We start from the raw sequence: 20237 nt of genomic DNA on the forward strand, positions 1-20237 counted from the left end.
GTATCTTGAGCATTTGAGTTTGTACACAAACATATCTGGTCATACAGAATGCTAGATAGGTGGTGAGTTGAATTTGTCACGCAGAATCTCATGCATGATTTCTCCTGCTTGGAAAGAAATTTCTTTGCACACATTGGTTTATGCTGAAGTTAGAAGGCTGGGTAATTGTTAAATTTCTGGAGCTGCAGTGCTAACTGAACGGATGGCTAGAGGATTTGCGTTGCCTTAAGCACAGCTTGTTTTTGATGGCTCATGCAAGGTCGTGTAAACAACTTAAATAGCAGGGCTGAATCACAGTCACACTTCTGAATGTGTGATGATGAGGCTGTGCTACAGGTAATGCCATGTGTGTCCTCTGCCTCCCTCGCAAAACCATCCATCTCAGATGCGGTGCAGAAAATGCTCAAGACATTTATTTTGCCTCTTGCACGACCCCAGACTTTTGGCCCAGCTAGGCTCTGTTTATATCAGCCAGGTTGTTCCCTGTGAGCAGTGCTGAGGTCTTGCCGTGCCTCCCCTCCTTGGGGAGTATCCAGCCAAGGGTGCACTGCACACACAGAGATGCTGTGTGACCTGCTGCAGCCACAACAGCCTGCACTGTCAAAGACCTTCGTGGCACCAGCTAATACAGCTCATTTCTGACTGCAGGAGAATCAGGAGCATCGTGCCATCCTCAGTGGCATGGTGATGCTGAGCAGCTGTAACCTCTTCTGGCAGCACAGCTATTTGCAGAGAGTTTGTCTCACTGTACCCCAGGCTTACATTTGGCAGGGAAAAGAGATTTTTCTGTGTTGCTAATGGGATTAAAAACCAAGTTTCAACCTGGGGAGTTGCACTGAAATTGCTTTTCAGTTCTCTGACAAGAAGAATTTGTGCAGTGGTGAGCATACAGGGCTTACACTGAGGTCACTCATAAAAATAGAGCTGTTCTGACTCTCACCAGTGAGAATGAAATAAATCTGAGCTCCTGAATGTTCTGTTCTGTTACACTCTGCTTCTGCTGACACCAAGACTGATCACTGAATCTTTTTAAGGTTTCTGCCAACCTGCATTTTTTTCCCAAATGCACAGTTTATGCCAATCTGGTCTCAACCAGAAACAAGTAATGAAGAGACATAGAGCATGCATGGAATAAGGTTAAGTCCATCTGTATTTGAATCTACTCAAAGTAAAATAAATTAGCATTTCATATTAGATGTAATTTAAGCCAAGCAGAAGAGGGGGGAGAGATGGTCTGTGCTTTGATCTTCCCATCTCAGAAGACAAGAAATGTCTGAAGAGAGCATCACAGTGCTGTGTAGCTGAGTGGAGTGCATGTCCTGTCTCTGATGTGCCCAGCTGTGTGGGCTGCCAGCTCTAACACTGGCTGCCCCGCTCCGAGCCAAGAAGAGGCTGTCACAGAGGGCTTTCCAGAGCCAGGAGCAAGGATCTCTGCAGTGATTCAGCTATGAGGCATCACTGCTGAAAGAGGGAGGCTCGTGAGCTTGCTTACAAAGGACAAGGACTTATATGAGCATGCTGTGCCCTCTAACCTAGGTTTTACCACCAGCAAGCTCCCATTGCTCTTATCAACCACATATTCCTGAAGTGTGCATAGAGCACAGAGCAGCATGATGCAGACACCTCCTCAGGGATTGCCAGTGCTGATCTGTTTTGAGAATTCAGGTAGGTTAGCCTAGCAGGGAACAGCACTGGGCGCTGCTGAGCTATGCCTGGTATCCACCTCACTTGTTCAGAGCAAACATGCATTTATGGACAGCACTAAGTTGTAACACTGCAGATTTGCTACTAAAGCCCTATTCCTGTCACATTAGAAGCTCTATAAACAAGGGAGTGGTTTTCTCCAATAATGCAGAGTCTAAATATAAAGCAGAGAGAAAACAGATGGGAAAAAAAACACAAGACAGTGAGACTAGACTAGTGAACACTGAAAGCATCAGTCACATCATGATTTTGTTAGATTTTCTTTGGAGTAAATATTGCCACATTTCCTAACACTCAGCAATGCACGGGGGGCAATAAAGGACAATGGCAACAAAGATTCAGCTGATGGTACGTGGAGCGTGGCACCAAAGACTGGGAGGGCTGAATTGCACTTACCATGCAAGCTGTGTGTAAATTAAGAAATTGCAACCCTTTCTTTCCCCTGTTGGGAACTGTTACTCATTTTTCTTTCTATTTATTTAACTAAGCGGGGGGGTTTTGGAAGCAGCTTCAATCTGCCATGAAGTTCTCTTCCTCTTCTTGTGTTCTCAAATCGGAGTTTCTGGCATTCTCCAACCTGAAATATGGGATGTTTCAAAAAAGAAAAGCAAATCTATAGAAAAAAAGCCCCAGTGGCACAGTTCTGCTTTGCTACAAACCAAGCATGTGGCATGCAGATCACAACATGAGGGCCTTGTATGTCCCTGAAAAGGTGATTCTGCCTGTGACGGGTTTTCTCTAATAACCTTCTGTTTCCTTGAATTTCCCATTTGGTTTGTTAGAGCCTTCAGACTAGGCTGTGGTTTGAAGGATCTCTAAGATATTATTGTCCTCTGCCCTCACAGACAACATACCCGTTTGTGTCAGTACCTACTGTAGCATAAATGGGTCTCAGAGGTGGATGACGGTTGTTTGTTTTGAGTTGGATTTTTCTTTCCTTTTTAAATTGGGAGCAGCGTCTGCAGAGACAGCGCAGGCAGTGCAGGGATGTGCAGCTCTACCCCTGCTCATCTGAGCTAAGCAGGCATTGGGACACAGAGTGGGCACTAGCAATGAACTTGTGTGCAGGAGGTCCTGCTGTTGTTCCCAGGCCAGCCAAGGTCTGTTGGGGGTCTCAGTGCAGGACCGCTCCTCTATAAATGATTTTCATATAAGTTTTTGTACTGCACAACCTTCTGCTGTACTTGTCACATGCAGGGATTGGATGGGATTTGGTTCTGTTTGTCCTGCAGCATTTAAATCAAGAAACATATTCCAGTCCAGCTGCTGCGTCACACTGGATGCTACTACTTGAAACATGTAGGGTTTTTATGATTCATCTATTATTATTGTTATTATTATTATTACTATATTATTCATTATTATTTATTTTCCCATCCATTTCAGACATGTTCAGAACATGAGTGAGATAAAGACTGATGTGGGGCGAGCCCGAGCCTGGATAAGGCTTTCTCTGGAGAAGAAGCTTTTGTCTCAGCATCTGAAGCAGCTGCTTTCCAACCAGCCACTTGCCAAGTAAGTTGGCTCTTATTCTCCCAACTTTCTTTCCACATCTTCCTCACTGGTGAGCTGAGGGACCATGCAGGCTCACTGCACAGCCTTGTGCCTTGTCTGGATTTGCTGGTTTCCAGACAGAAGGGACTGAAAGGCTGTGGAGGAGGTTCTGCCCCCCCCCCAGCAGGGCAAGAGTCCACTTCTCTGTGTAGTAGACTAATGTTCAGGAGAAAGAGGTTTGATTTAGGGTCAGTGCATTGAACCAAGCCACTTCAGAGCCTTACATTCCTACAATCTAGAGCAAGTGAAGCTGCAGCCTTTTTTTTTACAGCAGTGCTGTGTTACGACTTCAGCAGGCACACATCCCAACTGCAGCAGGACTGGGCGGGAGGCCAGCCCTCCCAGCCACACAGCACTCCCAGCTCTGTCTCCTTTTGCAAGCACAGGCACTGTCTGCTTCCTGACTTTGTTTTCTCAAAGCAATCTATTAAAAAAAAAAAAAACAACGTATGTAAGGAAAATGTCCAACCTACTGCATGCAGTTCTTAGCAGAACTGGTGCTGTGATGAGTTGCATGCTTTATTATGCTGGAAGCTAACAAATACTGCAATCTGCCAAAGAGTGAACAGCTAAAGATGAGCCGCATGCCTCATTTGAGCTGGACCAGGTTAATTACTGGAAGGCTTTTGCACTGCTATGGGCAACCAGTGTTGTGCGCTGAGTTGCAGACCTGGAAGGGTGGCAGCAAGGTTGCTGCTTCGCTCTAGATGGTCTGGTGCTTTCTGTTTGGTTTTATCTGTTGGAGTATGAAGCAGAAGGAAGATTAAGTTATTAAACATAGCTATTCAGTTCTGGGAAGATACATCCCATGGAAGATAATTGTGGGAAAGCTTAAAGAGCCTTAAATGGGGCTGCTGTGTCTAGGCTCAGGTTGTGGGCAGCACTAGTTTACATCTGCACTTTGCAGCAAAACCAAAACTGACCCTTCAATGAGATGAGCTCTGTATCTCTGCTACAGCACCATGGGAATCACCATGGTCTGAAAACACATGTAGCACAGAGGGTGAGTGATCTCTGTGGTTTTCTGGCAACTGGCATGAACTGGAGAATCTCACTTTTCTCACCTGCTGTGTAGATCAACTCCTCCTTTGATACTTTTTCAACAAAACAGCAATGCATTTTTTTTTTTCACCAGGAAACTTTACAAGCGTTATGCTTTCCTGCGCTGCGAGGAAGAACGGGAGCAGTTTCTGTATCACCTCCTCTCACTCAATGCTGTGGATTACTTTTGCTTCACAAGCGTCTTCACCACAATTGGTGAGTTGGAGAATGAATTATTTTACCCCTGAATAAAAATTTCTTGCTGTTGAGATTTGTGAGAGGAGACCTTACTGCGGTCTTCCAATACTTGAAGGGAGTTTGTAAGCAGGAGGGGGCTGACTTGTTACACAGTCTGACAGTGACAGGACAAGGGGGAATGGTTTTAAATTAAGAGGGGAGATTTAGTTTAGAGGTCAGGAAGAAATTCTTTACCCAGAGGGCAGTGAGGTGGTGGCACAGCTGCCCAGAGAAGCTGTGGTGCCCCATCCCTGGAGGCACTCAGGGCCAGGCTGGATGGGGCCCTGGGCAGCCTGAGCTGCTGGGTGGCAGCCCTGCCCATGGCAGGGGGTTGGAGCTGGGTGGGCTTTGAGGTCCCTTCCAACCCAAACCGTTCTGTGACTCTGCGTTGCTGTTGCCACTGTATGAGGAATTGAGCCCTTATCTGGAGCCCTTGGCTGTTGCTGCCAGCTCATAGATGCTGGGTGTTGCTGTGGGAAACCAGCTGGAGAGCAAGGCTGTGTGGGAGTGTGCAGGATAAGAGCATCCTCACAAAGGAGGGTAATCAGCAAATTGTGCTGCAGCACCTGGTTTTCTTCTCCTGCATTGTGTAGTCTCTTTAATCTTGCCTCCCCGGCAAGCCCTCTCCATCCTAATGCTTCCCTCTGCCATTCCCTAAAAGCACACCCAGCACTCTCCGCAGGCTGACAGAGACGGGTTTCGGAGGAGGAGCCGCGAGGCGCTTTGTGCTCCGCCGTATGGCATAAACCTCTCCCTCTCTCCTTAAACGCTCGAAGATTCCCCCTCCCTTCTTTCCTCTAAGAACGAGAGCAGACATTGGATGTGAGGCCTCACACCCGCCTCGGGCTGGCGGCTCAGCGCGGCCCTCCAGCACCCCCGCGCGGCACCAGCCGGCCCCGGCACTGCTGGGACGTGAGGCGGGAGCTGACCTTCAAGAGAAGGGCACGCTTTGCTCCATGGGTCGCATTTACCACGGGGGGAGGAAGAGCCAACACTGATGTTTCCTTCCTCTCTGTTCGCAGTGATCCCTTACAGGGCGGTGATAATCCCCATCAAAAAACTGAGCAATGCAATAACCACATCCAACCCGTGGATTTGTGTTTCGGGAGAGCTAGGAGACACGGGCGTCATGCAGATTCCTAAAAACCTCTTAGAAATGACATTTGAGGTGAGTGCGCTCCCTTTCCCTTTTGCTTTCAAACACACTTCCACACAGACATTAGCTTGCTGAGGATTTATTGTCTTGAGAGCAGAACATTTCAGATTCTGTCCAGGTTCTCGAGGTAGCTGGAAACTCAAAATGGGGAGCACGGTGTGCTCCTCACCCACACTGTGCTCAGTGAAAGTTCCCCTCAACAAATACTGCCTTTTAATCACAGGCTGAGCTGCAGCCCCTGTCCCAGCCCAGAGCTCCACTCCTCACCCTGTCACTCTGTTGCCATATCTCGTTCCCTTCCAAGTTTTGCCAGGTATCCAAATTTTCCTTTACCTGGCTCGCTTACAACTTCTCATTTCCCTTCCAGTTTCTTTCTTTCAATCTGTCTTCCTACTTAACACCACCCTGGTCCCTCCCAGCCTCTGGCTAGTCCCAAATTTCCACTCCTTCTGCTGCAACTCCTTGTCTAACAGTGCTACATCCCTTCCAACCAGGCAGTCTGACAACTGTGCCCTTCAATTTCCCAGCTTCAGGTACTATCACAACCAAACTGTAGAGCTGCCATTCTCCCTGGGCTCTTTTCTCAGTGCTTAATATGTTTACTTCTTTGCATTGGACTTGCCTGTGCTTCCTTCTGCCTTCTCACACACCAGGTAGTATAGGTTGGCTTGGTGCCACCCCAAAGCAGCTTCTGGCTGCAGGAAAAGCTCAGTCAGGCACCTGTAGCTCCAGGCTGTACCATATCCAGTAAGCAGTGATTATGTAGGAAAATCTGCTAAAGTTGCATCCTTTGAGCATGTGCAGACTGATCTTAAGCAACAATAGTAAAAAAAAAAACAAAAAAACAAAACAAACACAAAAACATGCAAACAAAAAACTCTTACTGAAATAAAAAGTGAATTTTAACACAGTTATTTTCCTGGTATAGTGCCTGACTTATTGAAGCACTATCTCCACATTTGTAACAAGCAGAATGACGGGCTATACTAACACTCTTCAAAAGAATACTCTTTTGGCTGAAGTTTTTGTAAGAAATAGCAACTTGCGTAGCAACATGCTATGGAAAACATCAGCCCAAGCTGCTTGTTTGGCAGTAACAAAAAAAACCAAGGTCTTGTAAGGGAAGTGTTTAGGTAACTAAGGTTAACAGACGTTGCAGGCAGCCCCACCTACAATTACATACTGCGCTGGAATTCACAGTCCTTTTTTTCTCCTTCTGCCTCATGAGGATTATTTTTGTCTTGCTCAGCAATGAGCAAGCTGATTTTTGAAAATAAGGAAGGATTTAGAGACTGTGTTGGAGTGTGGGGTGGTTCCTTTCAAACAAAGGTCAGTATGCTCAAAATGCAGCTTTGAGAGGCTGTTTCTTCTGAAGGTCTATTTCTTCCACTAAAGCACACCTTTGTATCAATTTAGCTCAGATGTTTGTAATTAACACTTCTCAGAATTACTCAGTGAGTTCTCACAATAAAGAATGTAGTCTCTTCATAACCCTTTAACAGTTCTTATTTCACAGTATTTATTTTCTCCTGTCTTATAATAAAACAGATTATTCTGCTTTTCAAAATGTTCTGCCTGTTTGGTTGAAAATGCTTGCTGTGTAAATCAGTGGAAATTGAAGAAAAGCATACATTTGGGACCATATGTGTGCATGTGGTGGTGGAGGGGGTGGTCTGTTTTGTTTTGTTGTTTTTTTTTTTTTTAAATGAAGTAAAAACTGTTATTTATTTCAGTGCCAGAATTTAGGAAAGCTGACGACTGTTCAGATTGGTCATGACAACTCAGGGCTGCTGGCCAAGTGGCTGGTTGATTGTGTCATGGTCAGAAACGAAATAACAGGACACACATACAAGTAAGCAACTAGTTCTAATTTTCTTTGTCTGAAATTCCTACTATCAGTCTAGAAAAAGCAAGAACGCATTCGTCTTTTCAGTTGGGCAAAACTATGGTGGAGCAGCATGGGCTGATTTAAGTACCTGATAGAGCTGGGTTGGTCTCCCCACCCACGACTCTCATTTCAGAAGCTCTAGTTGAAGCCAAATAATCTGATAAATATTAAATGAGGCTTGAGTGCAGGATTTTCCTTACATCTCTCTGAGATAGGAGAGACGGTATGGATGCTTTTGAAGTGATTCATATGTTTACATCTAATAATTAAATCTCTTGATTTAATGTAGGATGGTAACACTGTGCACATCTTTACATTCCAAGAGCTGGAATGATAGTTTAGGGCAAATCTTTAGGCTTTTGGGGCTGGGATTTTTTTGTTTTGTTTTGTTGCATTCAAATACATTACGTTATCTCCTAACTCACCATTGTTTTTACAGAACGTCTGGATAAATAGTTCTTTTTCTAAATTAAAGAAATTAGACTAAATTGAACTTGGAAAATTATCCCTCAGAAGGGTGAGCTCCAGAGCTTAGAGTTGGGGGCAGAGTATGGGGGAAAGAGGGAGGACACAGCTACAAGCAATGGTAGCATAGATGTGTGTGTAGACTTCACTGGGACTGCCGTGTGGCTGCAACTGAAAAACAACCCAGCAGAGAGCTACATGTGTCCCATTAAATAAGTGTATAGCATTTCATGTTTGCCAGTGCTTTCATGCTAGCTTTTCATGTTTCCCCTTCCTTAAGGGAAGGCAAATGTAGTTCTCTGGTTTGGTCTTTTCAGTTGCGGTGCAGTGGAATACTGCCTGCTGAGCTCTGGTTTGTGAAGAGCTCTTTTGTGCCTGCTAGCGGTGTAGATGGAGGCTCACTGTCCCTCTGGCTTTGAGATAAAGCTATCTACCCATGTGACTGACCCGTGTTTCTGCTGGCCCTTGGGTAGGTTTCCCTGTGGGCGATGGTTGGGAAAGGGAGTTGATGACGGCAGCTTGGAGCGAATCCTTATTGGAGAACTGGTGTCCTCCACATCTGATGAAGAGCTGGGAAAGCAGTGCCGTACTCCACCCCAGCAGAAGTCTCCTACCACAGCTCGGCGGCTGAGCATCACTTCTCTCACAGGAAAGAACACCAGTAAGTCCAGTCCTTCCTCCCAGGGCTCTAGAGAAGGGGGCATTGTCAGGACAGCTATGAGCAGGACAGCTTTTGCTGGAGTAAGGCTTGGTGCAGAGGAACAGCCGCAAGCTTCTGTTTTTCCTGTTTCTGTGCCTGCGGCTTGCTTTGCGGAGGTGAACGTTGCCTCTTTCATTCTCCTCTTCTGACAGTTGAGAGAGAATGTACCTCTGCCCTTGGAGCATGGAAATAGAAGATGGGGGAATAGGAAGCAGCAGAATCTGCAGTAGCTGGTGCTGCTCTTCTTCCTGGCTCTCTCTCTCTCTGCAGTCAGCAAACAGACATGCACCTCTGGGGGTCAGTTCAAAGTAATGTAGGTGCTGTGAGCCATCCTCTAGAGGACCCATCTCCAGAGAGAGTGTGGGGACATCAGCTTCATGTTCCTCACATTAGGTTGTGAGAATAGTGGCAATGGCTATAACACAGGGTACAGGGCTGTGAGGGCTTCGCTACATTCACCATTCTTCACTACAGCATACAGGTGAGCACAGTGCACACTGCGGATCATATACATAAATCTGTTCAGCTCTGGTGAAATTAGATAAAATGATTGCTGAAAGGTCAAGCAAGGAAACAGCTTCCAAGAGTAAATGAACTAAAAATCATCACTGCAGCTCTTCACGTGCATGAAGGAGTAGGCATCAGAGCTCCTTGCAGAGTATTTACTTAGGTCTGGGGGCACTAAGGCCCAATAATTTGTTTTTGTTTTGAGCTGCAGGAGATAACTTTTTCAGACCTACCAGGGACATCGCATGCTAAAATCATATAATCTTAGAATCCTTAGCGTTGGAAGGTACCTCTGAAGGCCATCTAGTCCAATACTCCTGCAAGGAATTGGGACACCACAGCTAGAGCAGGCAAAATAATACTGAATTATTCCATGCTTCCAAAGTAACAATGGTAGTGATGTTGTGACGTGAAAATCTGGAAAGAAATCATAGAATAATCATTGAAATGATTAAGGTCTAGGACCCCCACAGAGAACACTAGGGAGCTACTCAGCACTGGGGCATGCAGGGCTGGCAGAGCAGCCCAGGAGGCCTCTGATGAGAGGCGATGGGGCTGGGGTCTATGGCTGTCCTCCTGCAGCATGGGTATCCTGGTGGTCCTGCTGCTGGCAGAGCTCTGAGGCCATACAGGGCTGTGATGGTAGTGAAGAGCCCCTCACAAAGGGCACTGTCAGCTCTTTGATGAACAGCTGCAGCCCCCACAGTAAGGCTGCCTGGTTGAACCCTAACATCCACAGGAAGCCCTCAATGGTGCACTGTTCCCTCAAGCACCTCCCAGCTCTCATTGTCAGAATCCTTATGATCTCTTCTTGGAGCCACTGGAGCAGAAAGTCAGGGTCTTCTGGGTGTTCTCGGAAAAAGGCAGCCCAAACCTCAGCTGGGAAGCTGTGCTCTGGAGCAATGAGCACCAGCTCTGCAGGCCCCTGCTCATCCTGCAGGCTGTTATCCGAATGTTCTGCAGACAAGGTAATCGTCATCTGATCTCACTCATTATTTTGGCCTATGGCACAGCTCAGCTGCTTTTTTACCTATTGGAAGGCACAGCCATAAGAAGGCTAGTGGAAGCAGGTCATGTAGGTGACATCATCAATGCTGTCCCTAAGGTGGGCAGCAGCAATGCCCAAATCCCTCAGCAGCAAATCCTGCCAGCCACCCTGGGGCTGTGTTCCCAACCCCCTTACATCCACTACTGCAAGTGTACCCTGCATGCCTCAGTTGCCTGAGCTAGGCAGGGCTAGGGAAATGCTGATTCCGTTCTGAACCTCTGATTGACCACCTGAGGCGAGCAATGAGTCAGCTGTGGGAGCACCGGAGAAGGCAATTCACCTGTGTTACCAAGAAGGGGTGGAGCCTGGCTCCACCTCTCCTAGAGCCCATTTAAGGGCTGACTGCCACTGAGGGAGGATGTCTTTCTGGAGTTTGCTCCTTGTGGAGTTTATTGCACATCTATAACACTGGTGAGCACTTTCATTTGTTTTATTTATCTTTCCACCGTGATAATCTTACTAAGCCTAACAGTTGCATGCTTACTGACTCTACAGATGGGCACTAAGATCTACTGTCAGTAGCCCCACAGCACAACCCAATTAAGTCCCCACTCAGTGGTCTGAATCTCATAGGTGTGCTTGATTAGAATCTAGGTACAAGTCCACACTGGTCTCTGCTGGTGCTCAAATGCATGTATTTGGGCACCACCTGGGCCTGCATTACTCTTCATCATTCAGTGGCTTTCCTTTGTGATGCTGATAGAGCTGGGAAAATAAAAATTGCATGCTAGCTCTCTCTACAATAATCTATCTTGTATACACTTTCTGAAACTTAGGGACACTTTTTGTTTGTTCTAGTTTGGATGCAGTACAAATTGGTGTCAGTCTTGACATCAGGTTTGCTTTTCATACCAAGTACTCATATCATAGCAGGTTGTTTGCTTGCACATTCCTATGCAGCCTACTCTGCAGGACCTGCTTTAGCAGGGAGTTGGACTAGATGAACTCCAAATCTCTTTCAAACTCTATGATGCTGTGTGTGTGAGCAACTAGATAAATTTTGGAGGTACTTGCAGAAGATGAAATGGTAACAGGTAGAAGCATGGAGTCACTCAGTTGCAGAAACACACAGCATAACAATTCAGAGCAGGAATGGGGTGTACATTTTAATACTGAAGATAACTTTCTCTTGGAAGTATCACAAAGGAGTATCCTCTTGGCTCTACTTCCTCACACTGGTACAATGACTAGTCACGTATCTAAAGCAGTTACTTTTTGTGGCTCATCATGGATTCAAATCAGGAATTCATAGGTGCAGGGTTTTCTGGCATGAGTTGCAGAGAAGCAAGTCAAACGTCTTGCCTGCAACCTTCCAGCCCATGTCTCTTCATCAGAGGATTGCTGCAGTCTGCGATGAACAAGGTGTGATTAGCTCAAATAAAACATTTATCAAGTCAGACCCTCGGGTTGTGCATTTTTAAGTATGGCAATTTATTTTACTATTCCGGGATTGCTCCTTAGTTGCTTATAATTATGACTTGAGTTTATTCAAGACAAATGACTGCCTGAATTCTTTCCTGTTGAAGATACAGAATAACTCCTGTAGTTCAAGCTATGTCATCATGAGAATTTGATAAATGTTTTAAAGTTGACATCTTCATCTAGTGTCTTTTCCATGGTTTCACAGAGCCAAACGCAGGACAGATCCAAGAGGGAATTGGAGAAGCTGTGAACAACATTGTGAAACATTTTCACAAGCCAGAGAAAGAGGTACTTCTGCTAGTCATTACCTGTCGTCTACAGCAGGTTGTCAATACAGTTGTAAATAGAAATTGGCTAGTAGAGATTGTTAACCTTTAGATTTTAAGCCTTTTGGCATATGAACAGGACAAGGTGTTCTCACACTCTCCCTTTCCCGCAGAGAGGGAGCCTTACCATCCTGTTGTGTGGGGAGAATGGCTTGGTTGCAGCACTGGAGCAGGTCTTCCACCACGGATTCAAATCAGCTCGTATTTTTCATAAGAATGTCTTCATCTGGGATTTCATAGGTAAGCTGGTGTGTGATTTGGAGGTAGAAGGAGATGAAGATTAGGGAAAATGGCTACTTATGTACAGACTTGGGATTCTGATGCCGTTTATTCCTGCCTAGCAAAATCCAGATTGTTTGAAAGGAATAAGAAACAGAGTAGATGAGAAATACAGAATTTTACATAAAGAGTAAGTGTGAATCTCTGCAGAAATTTAAGAGCACTTCAGGTTCTAGTCACATATTCATAGGTGAATGTTCAAACAACTGTTTCCCTGCCCAGAAAAGGAAGTGGGCTGGAGTGGCTTGGAGGTTGGAGTAGAACAGCAATCGATATTGGAAGAAGAGCTGGGAAAGCTCAGGGAGTGAAAAGTTTAGATTTCTAACTGTTTCAGAGCTAAGCGCTGTTCTGGTCTTCTGGTGATATCTATCTGTAGGCCTGTGTTACAGTAATTTAAGTCATGCTTATTCCCTTAAAATATGCTGACAGGTTGAGATTCTTAGCCTGAGGGTAAGCGCTTACTCAGAGAAAGTGAAAATTCAAAGCTGATGGTATCACAATGAAACCATAGACACTAGTGCAGCTCCTTGATGTTACACGTGTCGTACGTCAGTGAATGTGCTGACCGCAGCCATGTAGCAGAGGTGGAGATCACCACCCACCTCCTGTTTTCAGGGTGAGGAATCTATACATAAACTGTGCAGTCGCTCTTGGCAGGCTGTTCAAGGGCTCCCTTGGGTAAGGGTAGGGTAAATCTTGGTTGTACTGAACTACTTCAGTACTTCTCACCGAGTTCTCATTTTTTTCCCTACCACAGAGAAAGCTGTTGCCTATTTTGAAACCAGTGACCAGATTGGAGACAACGAGGAGGCCCTTTTGCTTCAGAGATCGTCATGCAAAACCTTCTGCCATTATGTGAATGCCATCAATACAGCTCCAAGGAACATTGGAAAGGATGGCAAATTCCAAATTCTGGTTTGCCTGGGGACAAGGTACTTATCTGCTCTTCCTTATGCATGTCCTCTTGTGCTAGACATTTTACTGTTATTACCACCTCTGTTTTTCCATTTTAAGGGATCTTGTACCTTCTATTACCAGTACCTATTTTTAGACAGCTTTAATAGTAGACAAAAAATTGTGGCAAAGAAGCAGTAACAATATACAGCTGCTATCTAAACCTCTGAGAATGTTTTTAGCTTTTAATATACCTGTTCACTTGGCAGTTGTATGCATGAAATCTGTCTTGAAGCTGTACTTTTGGTGAAGTGCAGATTTTGGGAAAGCTGAGTTTCTTTACAAGAATTGGTGCATTTCTAAATCTTCACTGAATGACTGCCCGTGAAAATGGGATGTGTGTTATAATTCTGACAAACTATTCTAGGTTTATCTTTCCTCCCACATAGGATGCTTCCTGTTTTGCTCTTGTGGGGAGGAGAGAGACTCAGCTGTATGTTACTGGGGAGCTGGTATATCTAGAAATAAGTACCTGGATAATCTGCAAAACAGCTGAAAAAGCATCATCAAAAATTTGGGTTTTTTCCCAAGATTTGCTTATCCTGTTCCTGATTGGAAAATATTGCTGAATTCTTTCATAGTCAATTGTCCAGTTTTGCTTGTGCCTTTCCACTTTCATTCCTACTTTACAGGCAATCACTTCTGTTTTATTAACAAAACTGTGGGTTCTGATTAAGCAGGAAGCTTTTATGTCCAGTGTGCACTGCCCTCAGACAGAGACTGAGTGTTGTAGGCGCTGTTCTTGGAGAAGCACATCAGTTTGAGATGCGTTGTATATCGTGCTGCAGTCACTCCTTTCCTCCCTTGGCAGGGACCACTTGCTGCCCCAGTGGATCCCCTTACTTGCAGAATGCCCACTCATTACAAGGATGTACGAGGAGAACGCCCTGCTACGGGACCGCATGACTGTCAACTCCCTGATCCGAGTCCTGCAGACATTGCAAGACTTCAACATCGTCCTAGAGGGATCGCTCATTAAAGGAGTGGATGTTTAGCATGGCTTTGCTGAGAACTTCATTATTCCTTTCCCAAGCAAGCAAACCACAACTGGGAGACCTGTCGGGACTTGAACGCGACGGCAGCGCATCGCTGCAAGGCACCGCTGCTGGCTCCCATGGGAGCAGGAAGCCCAGTTTGTGCTCCGTCGGGACTGTCCTCTAAGGCTGAGGAAAGCTAAGATGCAGTATTGTAGTTTATTTGAAACAGAAATTTAGTATAAAATAGAGTATTTTCATGTGTTTAGATGTGTGTAAATATGCTATCTTCTTTAAGAAATTATATTACTCTAAGAAAGTTTTCTTAGACTGAATGTTCTTGTTCTGACTGTGAGTAGCTTAAACCCAGGGGAGGGGCTGGGGAGGGAAGGATTGCGGTGGGAAGGGATGCTGCTACTTGCTTGCAAGGAAGAAGCCAATCAACGTGTAAATACGGCGCAAACTCAGCAGGGCTTTTTTCAGGTATTGCAAATGAATACAGCAAATATCCTTATGTAGCCATTGTGATTGTCTCACTCTTGGAAATGTTAGTGTATGTTGTTTATCCTGCTGTACATGGTCTCCCTTTATTTTTTTGTTTGTTCAGAGACCCAGCCCTTTCAGTGCACAGAAGTTGTGAATTGTCTTTTTTTTTTCTTTTTTTTTTCTGTAAAGGTCTTTTGTGTCACTTCTGTTGATCTCCAGAAGAGGACACAGGAGCTGAAATGCTTAAACACTGGAGATGTGAGGTGCTGAGCCTTGGAGCCTGAGACCTGATAAAGTGGTACTGGAGAAGGGAAACGATGGCTTGTTGGCTTGCTTGCTGTTGCTCCTTGTCTCTCTGTATGTTCTGGTGGTTCCCCATTACCCCCAGCCAGCTTGTGTTGTGGATGGCTTTTTTTTTTCTTTCTCCCTCTCATCTAGAGGAATTTGGCTCCTGCCAAATTCTTGCTGTACTTGAGAGAATCATTGCTGCAGACACCAATGTTGCTGTGATACTGAGCTGGTCTTGAAATGCTGACAGGTTACTAGTCTTCCTTTATCCCACAGGACAAGTGTTCCTAGAAGTACAGGACCTTTAATTATTTTGGTGGTTTTGTTTGTTTGTTTAATTATCCAGGTACAAAAAAAAAAAAGGGAATGATGTGAAAGGAGAAAAATGCTGGTGTTTTGAGCATCTCCTACATTCTTTCCAGTTAACGTGTTAGTAACACAGTGTGTTTGTATAGCTATGGTCCTGAAGAGGAACGAGGAGCAACTGAAGTCTGCAAAGCTAAAAATTTAGCAACGGATTGCATTTAAAATTATCAGATGCCATGCAGCAAACACAAAGTGTATTTTCCTTGTTTGTGGTTTGGGAGTTGTAAGAGTCTGAGGGCACCGTTAACTTCATCTAGTTCCAGTTGTGCAGGTTAGTTTAAATATAGGTGTCTGCTGGAACTTGTTTACTCGCTTTGATCTTGGCCGTTTTGTCAGAGGATTTCCTGGATGTCTCACAGCTGGAGCCGTAAGCTGTGGCTTGGGGAAGCCCTGAGTGGTATTGTAATTGTCTGCTGCTGGCTGTGCTTGCCAGCAGCATTAGGAGGGGCTTTGGAATGATGGGCAGCATCACATCTCAGCACGGTGCACACATGGTGGAGCAAGGGCAGAGAGCTAAGAAAAGGGAAAGAAGATGAAAAGTAGGGTTTGCTCTCTCACCTGCCTCTTGTCAAGCTGCTCTCCTTTCCTGTGGTCCTTTGACTGCTCAGTTCTTCGAGCAGCATTCTTGGTGTTGAAGGTTTGCATCACATTCCTGGCCAGAAGGAAACTCTTCATGTGACTCCATTTCAATAGAAGGGAGAGTTTTATGTTATTGGCTGGTTTTGGTTTTGGTTTTTAAGGAAGTAAAAAGTCAGGAAGTCATTGACTGTAACGGGAGTTCCAGCTTCTAATTACTGTTCCTTCCTCCTGTGCATGGTGAGCAACTAATGTTAAGGCTGTGAGCGGTGGTGTGAGTTGGCAGCCAGAGTCAACTCTGTGACATCTCTCTTACGTTTCCAGGAGGGTGAAATTCAGGGTGTGAGGGTTTTCTGAGCGGCCAGACAAGTCTGCTTAAAGTCCACAGAAGATACGTGACAACTTTACAGCAGCAATTGAAAATGTGTTCCCCTACCAGTAAATGATACGTTTAGCACCGGAAGCTGCGTGGCAGAATTATTTGGTAATGATTGCTTAGGCAATGTTTTGATTTCTTATACAGCTCAGGCATTTTATGTCTAATGACTGCTATATATGACTTTTTCATGTGCAGCCCAGCCTAAGTGGCTTTCATTTAACTGAAATAACAACTTCTTTAGTGCTTGGATTTCTTTGCAACAGCATCTGCATTTTCTAGCTGGATACTTCTCAAAAGTACACTGCTGTGTGGCTCTCAGATTAGTATTTATTTATGACTTAAGCAGTCATGACATTTGCCCAACATGACGTGGGTTACGTGCGAGCAGGATAAAGTAGAAACACAGGCACCTCTAAAGGTCAGGAATGGGTGAATGTACGCTCCAAAAAGGGCAGTAAGATGAGGTATTTCTTAAGTTAAAATGAGTCAAAACCTGAGACATTTGAAAATTCAAAACAGGGACTTTCCCTATTTCAAACTACATTAAGGAACCTTTAGCACTTATCTTGAACATGGTTTCACATCATCTTTTTTAGCGAGCGTTGACTTGTTTTATGTCAAGTTTCACATCAGATTAATAATATGATAAAAGTGATGTCTGTCTAACAGTTCTTCGTAGGCAATAAAGCACCCTAAGATCTGCTGAGGGGTGCGGCAGAGTGTCCCTGCTTCTCAGGAGATGGGACATTTGACAACCTTGGGAGTACGATTCTTCATAGGGAGTTTTTATTCTGTCATGTATGATGTTTTTGTTTTTTTTTTGTAGGCTACCTTGTTTGTTGGAAACTGTGAGGTTTTCTCTGTAAGGTTTACAGAAATCATTCTGCCCACTAGAGTGAGAAACCTATCAGGATCCTTCTAAGCTAACGCAGTTCTTACTTCAGTGTTAAAGCACCTTCATTGGTTGAGAAAGGGAATCTGGGAAAAGACCAAAGCTCTGTGGTATCTGCTTTTAAAAAACAATTTCTACCTAATACCTGTTTGCAGATGTCTGAGTTTGCGTAGTCCTGTTATCCTCACATCTGGCATGGTGACTGGGAAGAGTCAGAGAATCCAATGCCTCACTGTGTACAAAACCTGTATTTATAATTCTCTGAAGCGAATGCGGTTCTGCTGTCTAGTGACAAATCTGCTCATGTTTATTCTGAGTTGGCATGTGTAATTAGGAATCACTGTTCAAAGCTGTCTTTTTAGAATAGTTGTGCAAAGGCATATTTGAGACAATTCCTTCTTTCAATCAAATGAAGGTGTGCATCTTACGGGGAAATATTGTGTGTTACACTTGAGATGTACAGATGTGCCCTGTATGGCTTCAAATGACCCTTCGGTGTCTCCATTAAGTATATTTTGTCTTTACATTACTACTAACTGAATAAGAACTGGATTATTTTCAAGACAACATTAGTAGAAGTATTGTTCTATCAAGCACTTTAACATACATATCACAAACTGACATGGGTTTTTCAGGTTTTGAAGTACATTGAAATACAGCTTTTCATGCTATGTCCTTTACAAATAAAACTGTGAGAATAATGGTTGGTGTCGCTTTCTCCTTGCAGAAGAACCTAGAGTCGAGTTGCAAGCCGGAGAGCTGATGTGAGCCTTTCCCCTGCACCTGGGTTGCTCTCATACTCAAACATGGGATCAGAGAGCTGGAATGCAATTCCTGCCCTCCCTTCTGTCTGTTAGCACACACCGCGATGAGAGAGGGTGAGAGAGGAGAGGCAGGTGGGTGCTGGCAACAAGGAAGCTGCAATAGATTGATAATGAAATGCCCTGCTTAGTAGGTGAAGGCTTTTCCAAGTTGGACTGGATTTTCAGAAATGCCCCTTCCCTGTGCTTCCCAATTCCTCATCTTCTGAGTGGCAGCCCTGCCCACAGCAGGGAGGTAATTGTTAAGGCCCCTCCAACCTAAGTCATTCTATGATCCTATGATTATGGTTCTATGGGGTTTTCTCTTGGTTTGGAAAATGCAGGCAGTCTCAGGAGAGGACTGCAAATCTCACTGCATGTATGTAGACATCGTCTAAAACATCATTTGAGGATACCACTGCTTATCAGCAGTGTAGCACCAAAAATATAGGATCCCATATAGGTAAGATCCATAGATCTGTTTTTTTGTCAAATGTCAGTAGGAGTGATCATACTTAAAAAACACTTCCTTACTGAATGCTTTAGACTGATGTGTGTAAATCTGAGATAGAAGGGTCTGGCTTCCTAAAGACTGTAAATATTTGATGTACAGCAGGAGTGAACTTGTCCTGATGAGGAAATGCAAATAAATTCCTCCTCACTGCACTGCCTGTGGTATAGTCTGGGAACACTGCAGTGTTTTCTGCAAAGGTAAGTAGAATAAAACTGTCTGAGAAAACACACATGGGTAAGAGTCAGAACAGCTCACTGATCTGTTCCTTGTCAGCGTTTCAGGTAGGCTTCTTGAAATGAACTGTGCTCAAGTAAAGAGCAAAGTCACTTCCCTCTCTGTCACCCTATCAGCTCAAAGTCTGAACTCCTGTCACTGCCATCAAGGAGGACTTCATTACTGACAGTGTACACAGGCACTTCACAGTTCTGCAGGAAGGGCTGACGCTGTAATGGGCCCATCTGTATTCTCCACAGACCTTGCAGAGCTCTTCTGAAAGAACTCTGTCAGATGTGACCAAACAAATTATTTACTCATTTGACCAAGCTTATCTTTCTCAAAGCAGAGTGGGGGGGGGAGCAAACCCACCCACCAGAGCTTACCTACAACACAGTTTTCAAGAAACACTGCTGCAAAGGCACTTGTTGCTGTGTAACAAGAGTGACAACCTTGTTTTCACTCAGTAATTGGTTCAATGGGATCCATAAATCTAAAATTGTGGTTTATGTCCAAGAGGTTCACGTATATTAGAGCAAATGGCGTTAGTAATGAAATAATCCATAAGATACTGTTTTTCCTATTTCTGTGGCTATCCAAGTCTTGGGCAAGTCTGCTTGGCTTGTATGAGGAGCAGGAGTAGCCAAGCTCTGCAGTTGGGCTACATGCTGCACAAGTGAACGGGGTAAAGAAGTGAGTTCTGTTTTGCAAAGAGCAGTTGGCAGAACTGTGCAGTAGGTTTAGTGCTTGAGGAGCTCTAATGCTACCATGGGGCTTCTTTTATCCTAGCGAGAGACAGGCATGGAGAATGCAAGGGGCACCCCAAGAACGCTCTGCAATCCTTACATTGTCCTGCTCTCAACAAGAGGGTTCCACAAAGGCTGCTGTTAGCCCAGGGAAGCCATTTTCCTTGCACTGCCTCTGCAGCCAGAGGGAAGAGATAAGCTCCTCCAGTTGTCCCTGTGAAGGGAAACCTCACTTGGCTGCTTTTAATTAAGCCTGGAAAAGTCCAGCAGGGGCACTTTGCATAGGTAAAGCTAACATTAATCTTTATGAGTATCCCCTCCAGCACTGTCCTTCCATACTGAGTTCATTTCTTCAAAAAGATCCGAGTGACATATTAGCATGTTCTTTACACATCAAAAAATAAGAACTTAAGGACAAAGAAGTGTAAGGCGGATGAACTGAGGTTTTTGGTCTGATGGTGTTTTTTGTTTGGTTTGGTTTTCACTATGATATATTAATAATTTAGACATGAAGAAAAATTCCATGTTCACCTTAGAGAGGCACAGGATAGAGGCCAGGAAAATGTGGGCTTAGTGTCTAGGTCTCTTTGTCTTCTACTGAGACCCTTAATCAAAATGCTATGGTGTGTCCCATTCTGCAGGCAGGGAGCTGCAATAGAGTGCTGGGTCTTCTCCTTGGCCTGCCTTTGCCTTGCCAAGCGAAGCAGCTGTTCGGCCTTCGG

At 44.7% G+C, this 20237-nt stretch overlaps 1 protein-coding gene across 6 annotated transcripts in view; it reads left to right on the top strand.

Moving 5' to 3' along the window:
- Window positions 1–17943, top strand: part of DENND5B (DENN domain containing 5B) — a 111343-nt gene extending 93400 nt beyond the window's left edge. For all 6 annotated transcript variants that reach the window (XM_042889578.1, XM_042889581.1, XM_042889580.1 and 3 more), the window contains 9 exons: window positions 3091–3219; window positions 4394–4515; window positions 5559–5704; window positions 7426–7544; window positions 8519–8706; window positions 11928–12010; window positions 12162–12288; window positions 13085–13259; window positions 14093–17943. In XM_042889578.1, the coding sequence (XP_042745512.1) occupies window positions 3091–3219; window positions 4394–4515; window positions 5559–5704; window positions 7426–7544; window positions 8519–8706; window positions 11928–12010; window positions 12162–12288; window positions 13085–13259; window positions 14093–14276 (1273 nt within the window). In that variant the 3' untranslated portion in view covers window positions 14277–17943. The remainder of the gene's footprint in view (window positions 1–3090; window positions 3220–4393; window positions 4516–5558; window positions 5705–7425; window positions 7545–8518; window positions 8707–11927; window positions 12011–12161; window positions 12289–13084; window positions 13260–14092) is intronic.
- The last annotated feature ends 2294 nt before the right edge of the window (window positions 17944–20237 follow it).

Source organism: Lagopus leucura, unplaced genomic scaffold (assembly GCF_019238085.1).
Source record: "Lagopus leucura isolate 7727_CA_CO unplaced genomic scaffold, USGS_WTPT01 Super-Scaffold_100159, whole genome shotgun sequence".
NCBI lineage: Eukaryota > Metazoa > Chordata > Aves > Galliformes > Phasianidae > Lagopus > Lagopus leucura.